This window comes from Copidosoma floridanum, unplaced genomic scaffold (assembly GCF_036245765.1).
Source record: "Copidosoma floridanum isolate Cflo_tuat_1 unplaced genomic scaffold, Cflo_Japanese_pri ptg000013l, whole genome shotgun sequence".
NCBI classification, from domain to species: Eukaryota; Metazoa; Arthropoda; class Insecta; order Hymenoptera; family Encyrtidae; genus Copidosoma; species Copidosoma floridanum.
In genome coordinates this window covers 19,678,798-19,695,101 of record NW_028321890.1, presented here as the reverse complement: position 1 = coordinate 19,695,101, position 16,304 = coordinate 19,678,798, and the positions used below count along the sequence as shown (strand labels likewise).

At 39.3% G+C, this 16,304-nt stretch overlaps 2 protein-coding genes across 2 annotated transcripts in view; one reads left to right on the top strand and one right to left on the bottom strand.

The window, feature by feature from the left end:
* Window positions 1-920: 920 nt before the first annotated feature.
* Window positions 921-10,058, top strand: Lmx1a (LIM homeobox transcription factor 1 alpha). Its single transcript, XM_089590894.1, has 6 exons — window positions 921-1,047; window positions 2,905-3,369; window positions 5,343-5,648; window positions 5,716-5,820; window positions 7,300-7,791; window positions 9,989-10,058. Exons 1-5 carry the CDS (start codon window positions 921-923, stop codon window positions 7,569-7,571), a joined length of 1,275 nt encoding a protein of 424 aa, XP_089447020.1. The 3' UTR covers window positions 7,572-7,791; window positions 9,989-10,058.
* capt (adenylyl cyclase-associated protein 1) overlaps window positions 8,770-16,304 on the bottom strand; it is a 20,175-nt gene continuing 12,640 nt past the window's right edge. The window contains exons 6-9 of the mRNA XM_014359086.2: window positions 15,014-15,192; window positions 14,724-14,930; window positions 10,242-10,388; window positions 8,770-10,058 (exon numbers count right to left, since the gene is read on the bottom strand). Of these exons, the coding sequence (XP_014214572.2) occupies window positions 9,972-10,058; window positions 10,242-10,388; window positions 14,724-14,930; window positions 15,014-15,192 (620 nt within the window). The 3' untranslated portion in view covers window positions 8,770-9,971. The remainder of the gene's footprint in view (window positions 10,059-10,241; window positions 10,389-14,723; window positions 14,931-15,013; window positions 15,193-16,304) is intronic.

The window sequence follows — 16,304 nt, the reverse complement described above, 5'->3', positions numbered from 1 at the left end:
TATCCAATTAATTGTACACTATTTGTCTGCTTTTCTGTGAAAAAACAAAAAAACATAAGCAATTTGGGACAAAAAAACCAGAATCGATACCAAGTATAGCAAGGTACACACGAAAATTGCGCAATCTCTTTGCACATGTACAGCCAATCGCACTTCCTAGCCTTTTTTCTCTCGCAAAAGTTGAAAAAAAAAAAAAAAAAAGATTAATAAATAAGAAAAAAAAAAAAATATACAAACCCATAGAGGAACAGCGCAGTGTCCATAGGCACACCGAGAGGACAGCCCCGGCGTATCGATTCGAGAGAGGACCTCGGCCAATACGTATGCGCGTACGCACAGGGACACCCGAGGGGCGCGCGCACCCCGGGACCGCCATTGCCACGACAAAGGCGTGTCCTTATCCCTCGGGCGTCGGCCAATCACCGCGTCCCTCCCTCGTCTCGGACACCCCCTGCGCGCGACAGATCAACACCAGAGAAGAACCTGCACCGCGCTCGGTGCCACTCCGCTACGGACACGCTGGACACACCATCCGCTCCGTCATGTGATTTTTGCTGTGTGTGTGTGTGTGTGTGTGTTTTTTTTTCCTTTCCTCCCGAATCCTCGAAACAGTGCCGTTCAAAGTTGAAAAGTGCCAAACGTGAGTCGCCCACGAGTTCCCGAGTTTTTCCAGTAGGCAAACGCCGAGCGGCCAAAAGAAGAAACAACGCCGGGATGCCGAGGCGAAGCGCGCGACCGAGGAGTCCCGGCTCTTGACGAAAACGACGGGGCACATAATAACGCACATTTCCCAAAGGGTGTAAACATTTGTGGCTCGTGCGGTTCATACAAGTTTCTTGTTGTATTTGTTTTTTTTTTGTTTTTTTTTTTTTTTTTTAAACCCCGACGCTGGCGCCGAGGCCTCCGGTGCTCGCCCAAAAATGCTCGAGCACTACACGGCCATGGTGCCGAACCCCCTGAGCTCCGCGGCCGAGGTGGCAATGGCGCCGGCCTTGCAGGCTGGCCGCTCCATCACCTTCTCACAGGCCGTCAACAATAACATTGGCGGTAAGCTCTCGGGCTCTGTACTATATTTAGTCTCTGTGTCTGTTTTTTTCTTTTTTTCTTTTAATGTGTTTTGTATGTATATTTTACACGTGTGCGTAGGTTGTTTTTGAGGTGACGTTTTAGCGTTTGGCATTTGATTTGATTTTTCTCAACCGAGACATTGCTTTGATACCCGCGGGGGTAAAGTAAGGGATGCGGGAAATTTTGTTGCGCAGCTCTCGGAGAATCGATGAGTGAAATACACACCTACGAGTCCTTTTTTTATCATTAAAAAAACGGGTTTCGATCGTCAAAATCAAACGTAAGGTTTTCTCTCGCTTTCTTGAGTTTTTGAAGAATTTCTTCCTCTCGAGGGTAACGGATTATTTCCATCCCATGGCTCAAATAACGAGAAAAAAGGATTTTTGACAAAATTTTCTCTCCCCTTGTACGAGTGGCCGGACACTTGGCATCTCTTTTATTCTAAAAATCACGAAATTGTTCATCCCCCCTGAATCCTTCCATCGAGTGAAACTAGAATTCTATGGTTGTCCCTTCTCACTCTCTTTCATCCATTCAAAATCAGCGAGCGCAAAAAAAAAAAAAAAAAAAAAAAAAAAAACAAATCACACCCCAAAGCCGCAACTAAATCAGCCCAGAACGGACAGTCACGTATACATACGTAAAGCCATTCGTCCGCGACCGCGCGCATGCACATCGAAGAGTCTCCTCCTCTGCTTCTCTTCGCGGCGACACATTAGCCACATCCAGGGCTCATACGTGTATATTTTGCGTTATGTATCGTCCGGCAAAAGCTCTCGAGGGCCAACCACCCGCCGATGCACTTCTCTCTTTCACCCCTTGTGTGCTACCCACGCACGCTTACACGCCTATCGCAAAGGGAGATTATATGTATATACATGATATACAAAGAGGGCAGATGGCCGCCGCACTCGAGAGCGCGTCTTCTTTTTCGGCTTCCTTTCCGCGCCGGGGGGTGCAAAAGCCACTTGTCCTCACGCTGCGTTTTTCCATCTCCCTTGTCAACGATACGCCACGCGTGCACTCGATGCTCGTTTTTTGTGTGAACCTGTTGTGCGTGTTTTTGTTGTATATACACCGCTGCTTCCGGGCCCTAGTGCTGGGACCTCTTTTGGGTCTATTTTCTTCCTGTCCATGGCTCTTCCCAAGGGTGCAGGGAAAAACGGAGAGCTCGCAACTTTTTCGCTGCTCGTACGAGTGGATATGACATACATATAGATGCATGCTTTTTTCTTTCTTCTTTTTTTTTTTTTTAAATGTCATTTTACCCCGATACATCGACGATGTAGGAGATGAGGACCAACGATTCTACGCGTCATCAGTGCACTGTAAAGTCCAAGTGTGTTAAAGTATACGTCGAAAGAGTGTCATCGGAATTTGTAAAAAGTCGGAATTTGAACTATTTTACCTGTTATATTAAACCAAACTGCTTTTTCCATTGACGATTGACATGGGAAGGCTGTGTTACACTTGTGAGCCTGTTAAATCTGTGACAGTCAAGTTTTTTCACTCCACAGCTTTCCTACATTGATTTTTCCCATTCAAAAGTGTCCAGTTAAGTGGAACTCCGTAGATTTGGCTGTCCTTAAAATTCTTATCCACCCCACCACGATGTGTTTTATAAATAATGAAAATTTCAACTACACACTTTGAGCGAGTACTTAAACATTCTTGGATTTACAGTGTACACTGGTATAGATATCGCACGAGAGAGAGAGAGAGGGAGCATGAAAACGCGCGCACGTGTATGGTAAATGTAACGTAGCACTAGTAAACATGAAAACAGAATCGGTAGAGAGAGAGAGAGAGAGAAAAGAATTTCCGTAAACTCCACAGAGGGAACGATAACGGTGAAACAGGAGGCGAGTCTGTTGAACGCCGTCGGGGGCACGTCGAGCTGCGCGAGCTGCGGCCGCAGCATAGCCGATCGCTTCCTCCTGCGGGTGAACGAGCGCGACTACCACGAGAGTTGCTTGGCGTGCTCGGTGTGCGCGACCCCGTTCTCGGACACGTGTTACACCCGCGACTGCAAGTTCTACTGTCGCGAGGACTACGAGAGGATATATGGGACAAAGTGCGGCAGGTGTCAGCAAAAACTCGACAGCAACGACTTGGTCATGAGGGTGCAGACGGGTATGGTCAACGGCCGGCCCAAGGGCCCCATTTTTCACGTCGAGTGCTTCGTTTGCTGCGTGTGCAACGAGCAGCTCCTCAGGGGCGCCCACTTCATACTCAGGCACGGCCAGCCGCTCTGCAAACGGGAGTTCCAGAACGACATTTACAACATGAACAGCCCGCAAGGTATAAATTATTCTCATTGCTCCTCGTCTCGTTGTACCTTCCTTTATTTTTTATTTTTCCCCCCTCGGTGTTTTTGAGCTAAGAGGACTTTTCAAGTGGACACGTGCATGAGAAGTGTGGTGTACAAATGACAGATTTATCGGTAATCGCTAAGTATGGGATCGGTAGTACAAACGATTGTTAAATCGACTAAGGTATCGAGCAATCACTCTAGTCTGGTCTGCAACAATTTACATTTCTCGATCTCTCCCGCGTTTCGAGGATAAGAGAATTCGTGTTTAAAAAAAAAAAAATCACAAAATTTCATTCACTCGACATTATGTTACTTAATTATTATGAAAACAAAAAAAAAAAAATGTTTACAGTAGCAGCTAGCCAAGATTCCGGTGGCTTAGATCAAAATGCCTGCACTAGAGCACGATGACTTCTTTCGGCACGGAAAAGTTGCAGACTAGGCGCGATGATTGCTATCAGGTACGATTTTGCATTAACGGCTCTATAACATTTATTGTTTAAAAGAATTGTTGAACCCATTATAAATAAAATTTCAATTAATCGCAAAGTTTTTACAAATTAAATGCCCAAGTACGTTGCGAATGTCTTAAAATTACTACATATTGAGTATTATAGAGTTTTTTTTTTTTCATATGGGAATGTGGTTTTAATAAACATCAATCTTTTATCATTAAAAACAAAGCGAATTAAAGTAATTTGGTCAGAGTACTGGACGAGGATGAAATATAAAATTTTCTACTTTGTCTGACCAAACGTTTACTCGTACTACTGCAAAAAATAAAAACCGTTTTTATTTACGTAATTAATTAGCCTTGCGTGTATTCGCACTTTATACAACAAAAAATAAAAGTGCTCAATTATTAATTCAACTATTTACAGTGTTACATAAGTTTTTATCAAATTAATACAAACGACAGTCGAGAGTTGTTCTGCATTTTATTTGTTTCAAGTTGGCGGAAATGAATAAATGGATATGCATGATATTCCGAATTGACGTATTTCTGTTGAGTAATTTTACTAATTGTTGAAAAAATAAATTTTGAAACTGTAAAGCATTACACCGATCGCGTGAGAAAACTTTTCACTGTCCGCAGTAGTGCGAGTAAACCTTTGGTCAGACAAAGTTGAAGAATTGGAATACACTGACTTTCACGCGTGTGACGATGCTCACAAAAGTTATCATTAGGATAAAAGTATAAGCTAGTCGATTTTACAACGTGGTTAATAGTGGCTTGACTTATTTAAATAAATATTCTGCACATGATTATGCCATTCCTACATTGTTTCCCACTAGGGCACAAAACACATCAGTACCATGTTGTTATTTATAAATTTATTTTTATTCTCACATACTACTCATAAATATCTGGCTTTTTTTGACATTTTATCAAACTCGTTTCCCAACTAGGTATGAAAACTCTTATTTTTATATTTAAAACGAATGCGCACAATTTTTCTCGACTGAAGTTGATATCACTGTCAATTTTTTAAGATATTTAGTTGTAAAAAAAATCCGATTTTACAAGCTATTTAAATTTTTAAAGCTTATATATTTATAATAATCGTCAGTTTTTATGAATAGTAAGTGATAAAAAATTTAATTTTGCAATTAATATAAAAGCTATTGTTTTAAAAATTTACTTTCCTTATTAAAATCATGGATAAAAATATATATCACGGGAAAAAACGTGTGGTACGATGATTTTTGCAATATCTCTCAACAAAGCATTTCCCATAATGACAAATACAAAAATTATAGAAAAAAAACAACCCATTTTTGATATTTTATTATGTTTTGTTGTGAAGCCAAAAAAGTGATGAAAACCGCATGATTTTCTAGATTTACGACTCCCTGAGTTTTCAAACAACAACACACGAAATTTTACATATAAAAAAAAAAAAAAAAAAAAAAAATCCATCGCTCACAACCCGAGTAAGCAAAAATTTAACCTGCTCAGACGACGACCTGCTTGACGACAGTAGGCCGCGCGACGGTAGGCGCGGCCCCAAGCGACCACGCACGATCCTCACGTCGGTCCAGAGGCGCCAGTTCAAGGCCTCGTTCGAGGTCTCGCCCAAACCTTGTCGGAAGGTCCGAGAGGCCCTGGCCAAGGACACAGGACTCAGCGTGCGAGTCGTCCAGGTCTGGTTTCAAAATCAGCGGGCAAAGATGAAAAAGCTCCAGCGCAAGGCGAAAACGGACACTGGCACCGACAAGGACATCAAGGAGGAGAGGAAGCCTGAGAGCCCCCACAGTGACCACAGTGAGTGTCTTTAATTTTTTTTTTTTTTTTATAATGCAAATTGTGTAATATCTTTTGGAATTTTTAGGCCACTACATGAATGCTTTGACCATGCGAGATGGGGAATCGTCCAACTTCCCGTCGGCTACGCAACCGCTCAATCCGAATAATCCATATTCACCCGATGGTACGTTGAATGAGTTTTTTTCTCAATTGTTAAAACGCATGATTGTCTTTTTCATTTTTATTATAATAGGTACATTGACATCTAAATTAAACAAGTTGTAGTTGTTGAAAGTTATTGTTGGATATCTTTATTCGTGACATTTTTTAGTTTATTGTTAAATCTATTTTATTTTTACATTATAATTATTTAGCAGTATTGGTAGTATCATTTTTTTTTTTTTTTTTTTTTTTTTTTTTAATATTTTAACCATGTTACCATCATTAATAAAAAAGTTTTTTTAATTTTTCTTTTAATGTTTTTTAAAATTTTTGCACATTAACAAACCATGTTATACTTATGCAACATATCTTTATAAACCGATAAAAAATTTTGAAAAAAAACAGTGATAATAAAGTTTTGATAATTTTTCCACTGCATATTTTATCTTAAAAGTTCTCTTAGAAGATTAAAATGCGTGAAAGTAACATTTTTCTGCAAATATTGATGAAAAAGGCGAACTGGCGAAATAATTCCACTTCTGTCGATTCACTCCACACGAAACTAAATTAAAAAAAAAAAAATTACTAAAATATTTGAGCTTTTAATTTGTACTTGCTCAATCCAAAATTACTATTTGGATCAAAGGTAACAAGCAAATAGTTTAATTTTAATGAAAATTCGCAAATGACAAGAGTGAGCTTTGTGATCGCATGTAATTTTCCGGTGTTTTTTTTTAACTCGACTAATTTAATTTCGAATCTCTTTTGAAACGAAGCACGTTTTTATTTATCATATATTTGATCGACCTGAGCTCGAAATAATATGATAAAGACTTTTTTCAATTTTTGTAAAATTAGTTTGAAAAATTTCACAATAGTAGAATAAAATGACCCATAAGCTTTCTCGTTGGACAAAAATTTTGTTTCTTTATTACAACTTTTTTAAATAAAATTTAACGGCTGATTATAATTTTTTTAGACCGTATGTACGTGTACCTATATTTTATACATTTTTTTTATGCTCTGTGTCAAATTAGTGCAATTTTAATGATCAAACTTGATGTAGTTGCATCAATTATTTTAATACGTACAATAATACGTTAATACGTACGGCTGCAATCATAGATTAAAATTAATGTTCGAGTTCAGTACATATTTTTTTTTTTTTTAATTTTGCTTAAACAATAAACGTTACAGTCCTGTCTAACAATCTAATAACTCGTGGCAATGTGCGAACGTCGAATTCTAACATCAAACAGAACGAACGTGATTAACAAGACTCAGTTATTGAGACATGTAAGAAACCTCCTATATAAGCCACTACATTTTACCCTGAACACCCCCTGGCGTTGCATCCCCTTGTGCGATACATCAGTACTCTTCCTTATCAACCATCAGTCCGAAAAATGTTTTTTTCACCACCAGCAGATATATATCTACTTAAATTCAAATCGTGATCACAAAAAAAAAAAAAAAAAAATCGGCTCATCACATGTACATTTTCGGCTTGCAGATGCGTACCCGGGTCACTCGGGGGAGAGCTTCTGCAGCAGCGACATATCGATCGACGGCACGGAGGCGGGCTTCGACCTCGGCGAGAGCGAGAGCGGCCCCATCGACGGAGCCACGAGCTCGCACTCCCACCACTCGGGGGTCGGGCCCCAGGGTGGGCCCGACCTCCAGTCGCTCAGCCAGGGTCTTCACGCCGCGGTGCACAACCCCATCGACAAGCTCTTCATGATGCAGACCAGCTATTTCAGCAGCTCCGATCACCCGTAGATCGTGGGTCAATGTGTATCTGCCCACGATGGAATTGTCGTCATATTTTTTTCTTCGGCGAAAAGAAATATAAATGTCTTCGATTCGATGAGCACTTGGGACAAAAATTACACCGAGCAATTCTATAAATCAAATCGAGAGACCCACATTCATTTATATTATGTACAATAATTATTGAGCGGAAGGTTTTTTAAACGTCACCGACCGATTTTCCGAAAAGGTACGTTTACCAGTCGTTTCGATGAATATAAATTAATTTTCAACTCCTGTGTTGCAGATATCACACTTTCATAACGAATGTATATTTAAACATTCGTATAGTGATGGGTTTTCAGTATTGTTCGTTACTCGTACGTGTATCGTTTGGAATGGTAATTTTTCTAACGCAAAATAAAAATAGCTGGTTTATATTGTGAGTTTGAGGATTCTGGAAACATACGTACTTACAAAAAATGAAATTCAGTAGTTCAAAAAAAAATTGTTAAACTATTATTTATTGTGAAAAAAAAAAAAAATTAATCGCACAAGTTGTATCTAACGGAATCCTTAAACGCTACAGAAATATGTATAAAAAAAAAAAAAAAAAAAAATTATCATACAAAAACATCAAAGAAAGTGTTTTAAAAATAGCTTTATATATAGTAGATTAAGCGCGCCTACGATAATAAGCACGAATTGATTTTTTCTTAATCCTCATTATGCCGCTGTGTCGCTATCCGAATATCAATAATTAAATAAAACAGTATTATCGTCATTATCAATAAATATGTCCTCGATGAATAGCCAGTGTGGTATGGAAAAATAATTAACTCGCAGTTCAAATTTTGTTGATCAAAGAAAAAAAACGAATGTCGACCAAGTAAAGTGCGAACTCATTTATTTTACAAAGAATTGCGCTTCGATTTATACAGACAACATTAGAATACAATGTTTTGAATTTCCTAGTCGAAAAAAAAAATTTAATTTCCTTGTTTTTTTTTTTTTTATTGCTATAACGATAAGTACATAAATATATTAAATATCATACAATTATGAAAAATTATACATAAAAAATTGAATATTAAGTGAAAAATAAAAATAATTTATTTAAAAAATATATATATGTGTGTATGGTTGATAATTTATTTTGTGAATGTGTGGTGATAATAATAATAATAATAATAATAATAATAATAATAATAAGAAACACCCAGACAAATATTTTGGCTCAATGATTTTTTATTTAGAGACCAAGACAATAGACAAAAACGTTGCTGAAAATAATTAAAAGAAGTTTTAGGCTTTTACATTTTAGTTGATTTGACTTACTAAAAAGTTACCGAGTAAATAAAGTAGGTTTGCAAGGGGGTTAACAATTCGGAACGTTATTGCCGCTAGTCAGCCTTACACGTGCTGAGAATTTTTTGAGGCGCAAATATTTTCATCTCCGTAGCTTCCTTTCACGGAATTCTCGAATTGATCTGATATTGCTACTGTTTGAAAAGTACACGCATCTCGTGTAGTTTTTACTATTACTTTTTTCATTTCTCCCTCTTTTTTTTTTTTTTTTTTCACTTGTAAATAGTGTTTTTTAGGCAACTTGTTCAACGCTAGAGCTTATAAATAAGAGGTAATCTATAGGTAAAATTAGCACAAGTATACATCGGAAAAATCATCACTTTGCACCATTGGAATTCAGAAGCGTCCGATACACTTATCACGTTTTTATTTATTTTTTTATTTTTTGTGATTTTGAAGAATGCATTATTCGTCGTTCCTTTATTTTATTACTTTTTTTAAGTCTATGTAGTTGCAGTTGGAGAAATTCCTAGGCATAAATATACGAACTTTCAATTCCTACCGCCAGAAGTCGTGCTCAGGATTAGCATATTACAAAATTGTAAAGGTATAAAAGATTACAGGCAAAACTCTCGTCCGGATTTCAACGGTTCTTTCTCATTATCGGAAGCCTAATGCGTTTTCGTCATTACCTTCAATCTCAATACTCATCATCTCAAGTTTCTTGTTAATAAGAGGGTTTTCACTTGGTATAAATTTTTTTGTCAATTTTTCTAATCTTATTTAAAAATTCGTTCGACGTGAAAAATCAAAAACCACCACGATTTTTCTCCAAAAACGTCAAAAAAAAAAAAAAAAGTTACATGAAACGTTACTTGAAAATCGTACAAAGGACTGACATAAAAAACGCAACCGTGTAAAAGCACGATCGGTAGGTCAAAATGGGAGTTAGTTGATAGTAGTAAATAAAGTATACATATACATATATATATATATATATGTGTGTATGGTATAATGTAAGGTATGCAAGAAAATAATAAGTTACTGATCGTCAGATAAATTATCTTTAGTAAATGATAGCATAAGTATATGAATCGAGTATTTTTTTTTTAGACTAAAAAATTATTTCGACTCCACAGCAGTTGTACTGAGCTTCAGTCCCTTCTCATTGATGCGCGTTTTAAACTGTTCCGGTACTGGAAGCTCCACCTGAAAAATAACAATCACCCATACAATCAACTTGCTTTGCTAAATTTTTTCAACTCTTTTGCAATTCACCACAGGTAAGCTTTACACTTTAAACGATAAAAGGTATATTAAATTTAACTACTCTTTTTTGGAACATTAAAATGCCACACTTAAAAATCCAAACAAAAAAAAGCACTATCTTACATAATCTTCTCCAGTTTTGTCGGGCAGCAGGACATTCATTTCACTGGACTTGCTCGTGATCAGTTCAACATCCAGCGACTCCTTGTTAAGGTACATTTGACAGCCGTCAGTCTTGTCGATGGAAATCGTCGGGATTTTCCCAAACACCTGCAATCAGCGTAAATCAAAGCCATTTTTTGGAATACCCTGAAGTTTCTGGCGTCGAAAACAAAGAAGTTAAACACGTGAACACAGCAACGCGTCCCCACACCCTACACAAGACACGTTAAAAAAATGTCAAACAGAGTCGCGTTATTGTTGCCGTCGGGTCAAAGAGCTTCGTCGAGGTGATGATGACATCGTCGTGATGCCTTGCAAGATCGAAGCTAGGAAAAATGCGCTTTCAACTCGGTAGGTCACACTTTCGACCTCCCCTTACAAGTTCCACTAAAGCATCAGCGGGGCCAAGCCAATATAACTACGCGAAATCAGCATAGGTGGCAATTGGGAGCCGTTTTTCGCGGCCTGCGAGTATGACTGGCTGGACTGTCCCTTGGCGTTGACGAGCTACGTCTGGTCCGAGATCGTGACCGAGGTCGCCGATTCCTTGGCCAACGAGACCACACTCTGGAGGGTTAGAACCTAATCGATACAACCACAACACAATCTAAAATTGACACAATGACGATTCCCCGCAAAAGGTCATAGCAGCTTGTCTGGTGTGCGCGGCCATCGTTCAGCTGATCTACTGGATAGTCCGATGGCTGAGGGACGTCAGGAGGAACAGGGAACACCTGAAACGAGTCGGCGTCCGCGTCCAGGATCTCGAGCTCAAGGTCAACGTTCTGACGTACAGGGCGCAGTATGGCGCCTGGCCGCTCACCTGCTACCCGAAAAAGAGTCCCAAGACCGGTTTACAGGAAAACAACTCGTGGACCAAGTATTTTCTCACCGGGTATGCTCTTTTTTCTCCCTTGTAACGATCGTCGTTAATGTTGTCGCTTCACAGCGGGCGAAGTAAAAAGCCGAAGAGAGGAGTGCTGTGCAACATTTATCCGCGAGTTTCGATGAACGACCGCGACTCGATCGGTATCGACGAGGAGTCGCGCGAGAGCAAAGAAAAATTGTTAGTGCACCGGTGTATTTTTTTTTTTTTTTTTTATCACTTGCAGAGAGGTGGTTACACATAGTTTGTTTCAGGGCATTAACAGGTATCGACGATGAGGAAAAGGAGTCCTTGGAGAGCTGTTTGGATAATACTACCGGCAGCAAGGTATTGTTGGTGCATTCGAGCGACACTCATCGGGTGTAACTCAGCTTCGTGATTTGCAGGAAACTGCCGAGGCGGGTGCTCAAGGAGGATCTGTTTCTTCGGAGCAGAGCGCGAAATGGCGCAAAGTCGATTTGAACGCCGTGAACAGCGCCACGTACGTGAACACGTCTCCGACAAAGTTCGGCGGGCAAGTTTTGAGCTCCTCGACCAGCGACTCGAAGATAAAAACCGACACCCACGAGACTCTGTATCAAGTGAAGGAGAGATTGGAGAATCTTCACTTGACCCTTCGCAACTACAATTTAAAAGAGTCCCGAGCTGCTGAGCTGAACATCAACCGGAGCTTCAGTAAGACGAGAAACAAGGGCCATTTGGCTCCCGACCACATGGGAAACGACGATCCGGTGGGCACGTGGAGTGGTTGTGACTACGAGACATCGCTCAGTTGGAAGAGCGACTTGAGCGCACAGGAGCCTCCGGAAGCAACGAACGGAGCGTCCTTTGACGAGGACAAGGAAAGTGACTTTTGTCGTTTGGGATGCGCTTTGAGCACGGGTCAGGAGAAGAAGGCACGAGCAAAGAGGAAAATTGAAAAATCGAGTGTTTTCACGTTGGCCAAGGAGTTGCGCGGCTACAAGGAAGAAGCGAACAGTAGTGGAAGTGTTTGCGACGAAGCGCATGATTTTGATAAAGGCGACAAGGGCTTGGTCGTTCATCCCGTGCCAACGAAATGCGAAAGTGATTCGGATGAAAAATCGACGTCGGTGCTTTTGGAGGAGGCGCTCAAGTTCAAGGAGATGTTGTTGAGAGCTGAAACAAATAAAAGCGGTAAGGAGACTGGTGGCGAAGATTCAAGCAGACAAAGGGTAACTGGGAAATTTTTTGACTCGCCGAGTACGGAATCGCGTTTTCGACCTAAATTGCTCGATATGATAACAGAAGAAACCAGCGAAAATGGATCCTCGGGTGTGAAAAGCAAAATTCACGCGGCCAAGAAACAGGAGTCGTTTTATTATCATACTGATCCTTTCGCGGAAGTGGAGACATCGAAAATCGACAGCAACACTCGTGAATGTGACACCAAAAGTACAAAATCTCGCGATGATGTAAAGGACACTTTGAATTTTGCATTTGATGAAACGGAGGTTGCCAAAGAGCAAAACTCGAGCTGTACAGCTCTAAAGAGCGATGCCAGTTCCAAAAGTTTGACAGAAACGTCCAGCGACACTAGCGTCAATTGGATGATCGATCAACTGGTCGAGACCGAAAGGAAGTATGAAAAAAATGAAAAAAATTCCTTCGATACTCAGTCGGAAAAGGAATTCGCGATGGTTGAGTCTTTGAACAATTTCATGAATTACCACAATTTTTTCGAACAGATTAAATTCAAGAACAACGAGTGCGACTACCTGAATCAGTTGAGATCAAAAAGTGTCGCGAAAAAAGATACCAATAACAAGGACTTGCAAAATCTCTCATCCAATAATTTTAAAGAATCGCAGACTATGAGTAAAGATGATGAAAAATTACGAGAAATAAACGTGCAAGGAGACAATTTGAGCAAAAGTCTCATAGTGCCTGATATTAATAACGACAATCATAAGAAACAAGCTACTCGTGACTCCATCAATTCGCATACTGCAGTGGAGAATAGAAATGTAGATGCTGGAGATTTTTTCAACAACGTAGATCTACGGGCGCAAGAGAGATCAAATCAAGAAAAATTTAAACAAAATGTTTCAACGTTTGGTGATACCAACTCCTTGCACAAAATGCCGGGTGTCTTGCATTTTCCAGCCGAATTCGGAGATACCAAAACAAACTTGTCATCAATTCGTAGAACCGATAGCTCGGTACCATCCCCTCGACAGTTAAAAAGTAATCTCGAGACGAACTACGACAAGCAAATCAAGGCAAAGAGCAACACAACTCTGATGCCAGTCGAAAAAACCGGCTCAGCCACGATGCACAAGAGATCGAAATCCTTCGTTACTCCACGTGAAGGTTTCCTTAGTGCCAAGAGTAGTGAATCGGAAAACAAAAATTACTGTGAACCGTTGACTTCTAAGGCCACTCCAAAGTCGTGCACTACCCGGGACTGCAAAGGTGATGATAAGAGTGAAATATTCAGGTTGATTGAAGACAATTTCTCAGGATCGTCGACAACGTCCAGCCACTTGTCCTTGAAATTTCACGATTTACTTGTACAGCAGGAGGATTCGTTGATCGACGATCGGTATCGCGCAAATAGTCTGAAAACGCAAACCTCGTCTGAATCTTTTAGTGTATCAACCAGATCGTCGAAATCTTCCATCCCGGTATCGAAAAGTCGACTGGATATTGTAAAGAAAAGTGACACGAACTCTCGACCAGGAAGTTCAGGGTCTCTCGACGATGAAACTAAAAAAGACGACGTTTACGAATTTATCGAAGAAATGGAAGATTCTTTTCAAAATACTGATGTCAGTGTAGCGGATGGTGAAGGAAAAAGTGTCAAAAACGAAGCTGTCGATGACAATTTGAATGGGAAAAAAGAAAAGACGGATGTCTCCGAATCTGCGCAAAATACCACGAAGCCCGTGGTGTATGTTAATATAATGGCTGAAGATGATCAAACGATTTCAAAAATTGTCAATCCAGAACATTTTTTGGAGTACTTGAAAAATAGAGAGCTGAAAATTCAAAGTGTCGCAAGTGACAAACAAAAGCCATCTAATCTCGAGTCGGTTTTGTTCAAGGAAAACAGCTCAGCATCGATATCGGACTCATCGAGTCTTGATTCCAGCATCGCGCCCTCTCACATGAAAAATAGTGTGCCGATGACGCTGTCTAGAGTTGACTGCAAAGAGTCCGAGGTACTGGTTAAACCTATGATGGTCGAGTCAAGCACGTCAGTGTCAGACATGCCAAAGTGTGAATCGGACACTGACAAAAGCACATCGAGCGACCTAAAAATTTTCCAAATCCCGGAAGAATTGACCAAAGAGGAGTACACCACGTTGCTGAAAATCGTCAACGAGAATCGTAATTTGAACGAGCACGTTCATGAGCCAAGTAGACCGGAACAGCAAGTATGATTTTTCGAGCTCTTAATCATACGTATTTTGTGACGTTTACTCGTATTTTTACACTTTGTTAAATTTTATCTTTTACCCATGTATTTTGTAATAAATTTTGATCTTTGGGACAAAAAAGAATCTGCCAATTGATATACATTTGTTGAAACTTACCTGCATCTGAACACTTTGACAATTCACAAACTCGATACTAGCTACTACAGAGTCAACGACGATAGCGGATTTGCGACAGGAGTCCATAACAACGGAGTTAATTTTGCCTTTGACTGTTATGGCGCTGTCCTGGCAGCGGAATATGTACACGACGTTGTTCATCTCAGTGTTGTCGATCACTAAATTTTGATTACCCTTGTGGTTTTCCTGATTTGAAAAACAAATTATCATCATTACAACACGTAAGTAACAAAAAAAGAAAAAGAAAATTATGTGACAGTGGAACGTACCACAATCCACTTCTTGCCATCGCGAGTAAAGACCGGTGGCTTGTCGATCGGTGCATTAGCCGGGAGCGAGGTCTTGCCGGGCGAGCTATTACTTACTACAGGAGCTTTGAAAGGCGCCGGTCCCGTTCTTAAACTAGCATTCTTATGCGTTTGCATATCTGAGGTTACTTTTTTTAGATCTGCAATGATACATATAAATTACAACATTCGAGCGTTCACTTTGCTTTATCAATATCATTTTGGTACTTATATCCCAATTATTTTTATTTTATGATCATATGACCTTTATAATTACGAAACAACATGTATATATTATATACTCGGCAGATAATGAATAATACAATACACTGTGTGGGTTTTACTAATCAATCAATATATTTATTAAGTACGTGTATTTATGCGTTATATATATTACTTATAATGTGTTTATTTTCATCTACTCTTTTACTAGTAAATTTTTTTTTTTTTAAATGGTATACATATTATATTGCTCTAAATTCGAAATTCAACAGTAAGTACATAATGATGTCAAATATTACTAGTCAGTGGTCAGTTTAAAATTCTCATGTATGTACGTAATAACTAATGTTCTCGTATTACAGTAAATATAAATCACATACTTTTAATTCGACTAGAAATATGCCTCGAAAGTATCATCGAGTATCGGTATTATATAAGTCTTTTGAACAGCACAAAACTTTCAATTAGGCGTCTCAAGTAATTGATTTTTGTAACGGATGGAAAGTGAAACGGTGCAAAGCTACGTTTTTCGACAATACATATTTTCTCTTTTTAATAGAACAGTATCCATAGAATCTTGAATTGCTATTGTTTTTCTCATTACAAAAATCAATCGCAAATAACTACGTAATAAGCTCAGAATGCAACAGCGTTAAACATCTCATGAATCTCAACTCAGAACATGTCAATGCGAGCTTCCAACAACAATAAATAACTTTTTCAACACAATATGTATTATTATTAGTCAAATGTATAACTCGACACAACACAGAGAGCAAGGTGCACACACACACACGCACGCACACACAAAGATCACAGAACTCAATTAAAAACTATCATAAATGGTATCATCACTTGATTCGTTCGAACGTCGAAGTCACTGATGTAGCGTCTCTACGCAAATGTGCTCTTTTTTTTGTTTATTTATTCTTTATCCGCAAGTTGTTCATGTATACACAACAACGGTAACAACAAATGCACTGTCAATAATATGATTACGACACAGCGCGCGGGTCACAATCGAAACAGTTCACGTCAGTCGGGTAAATTT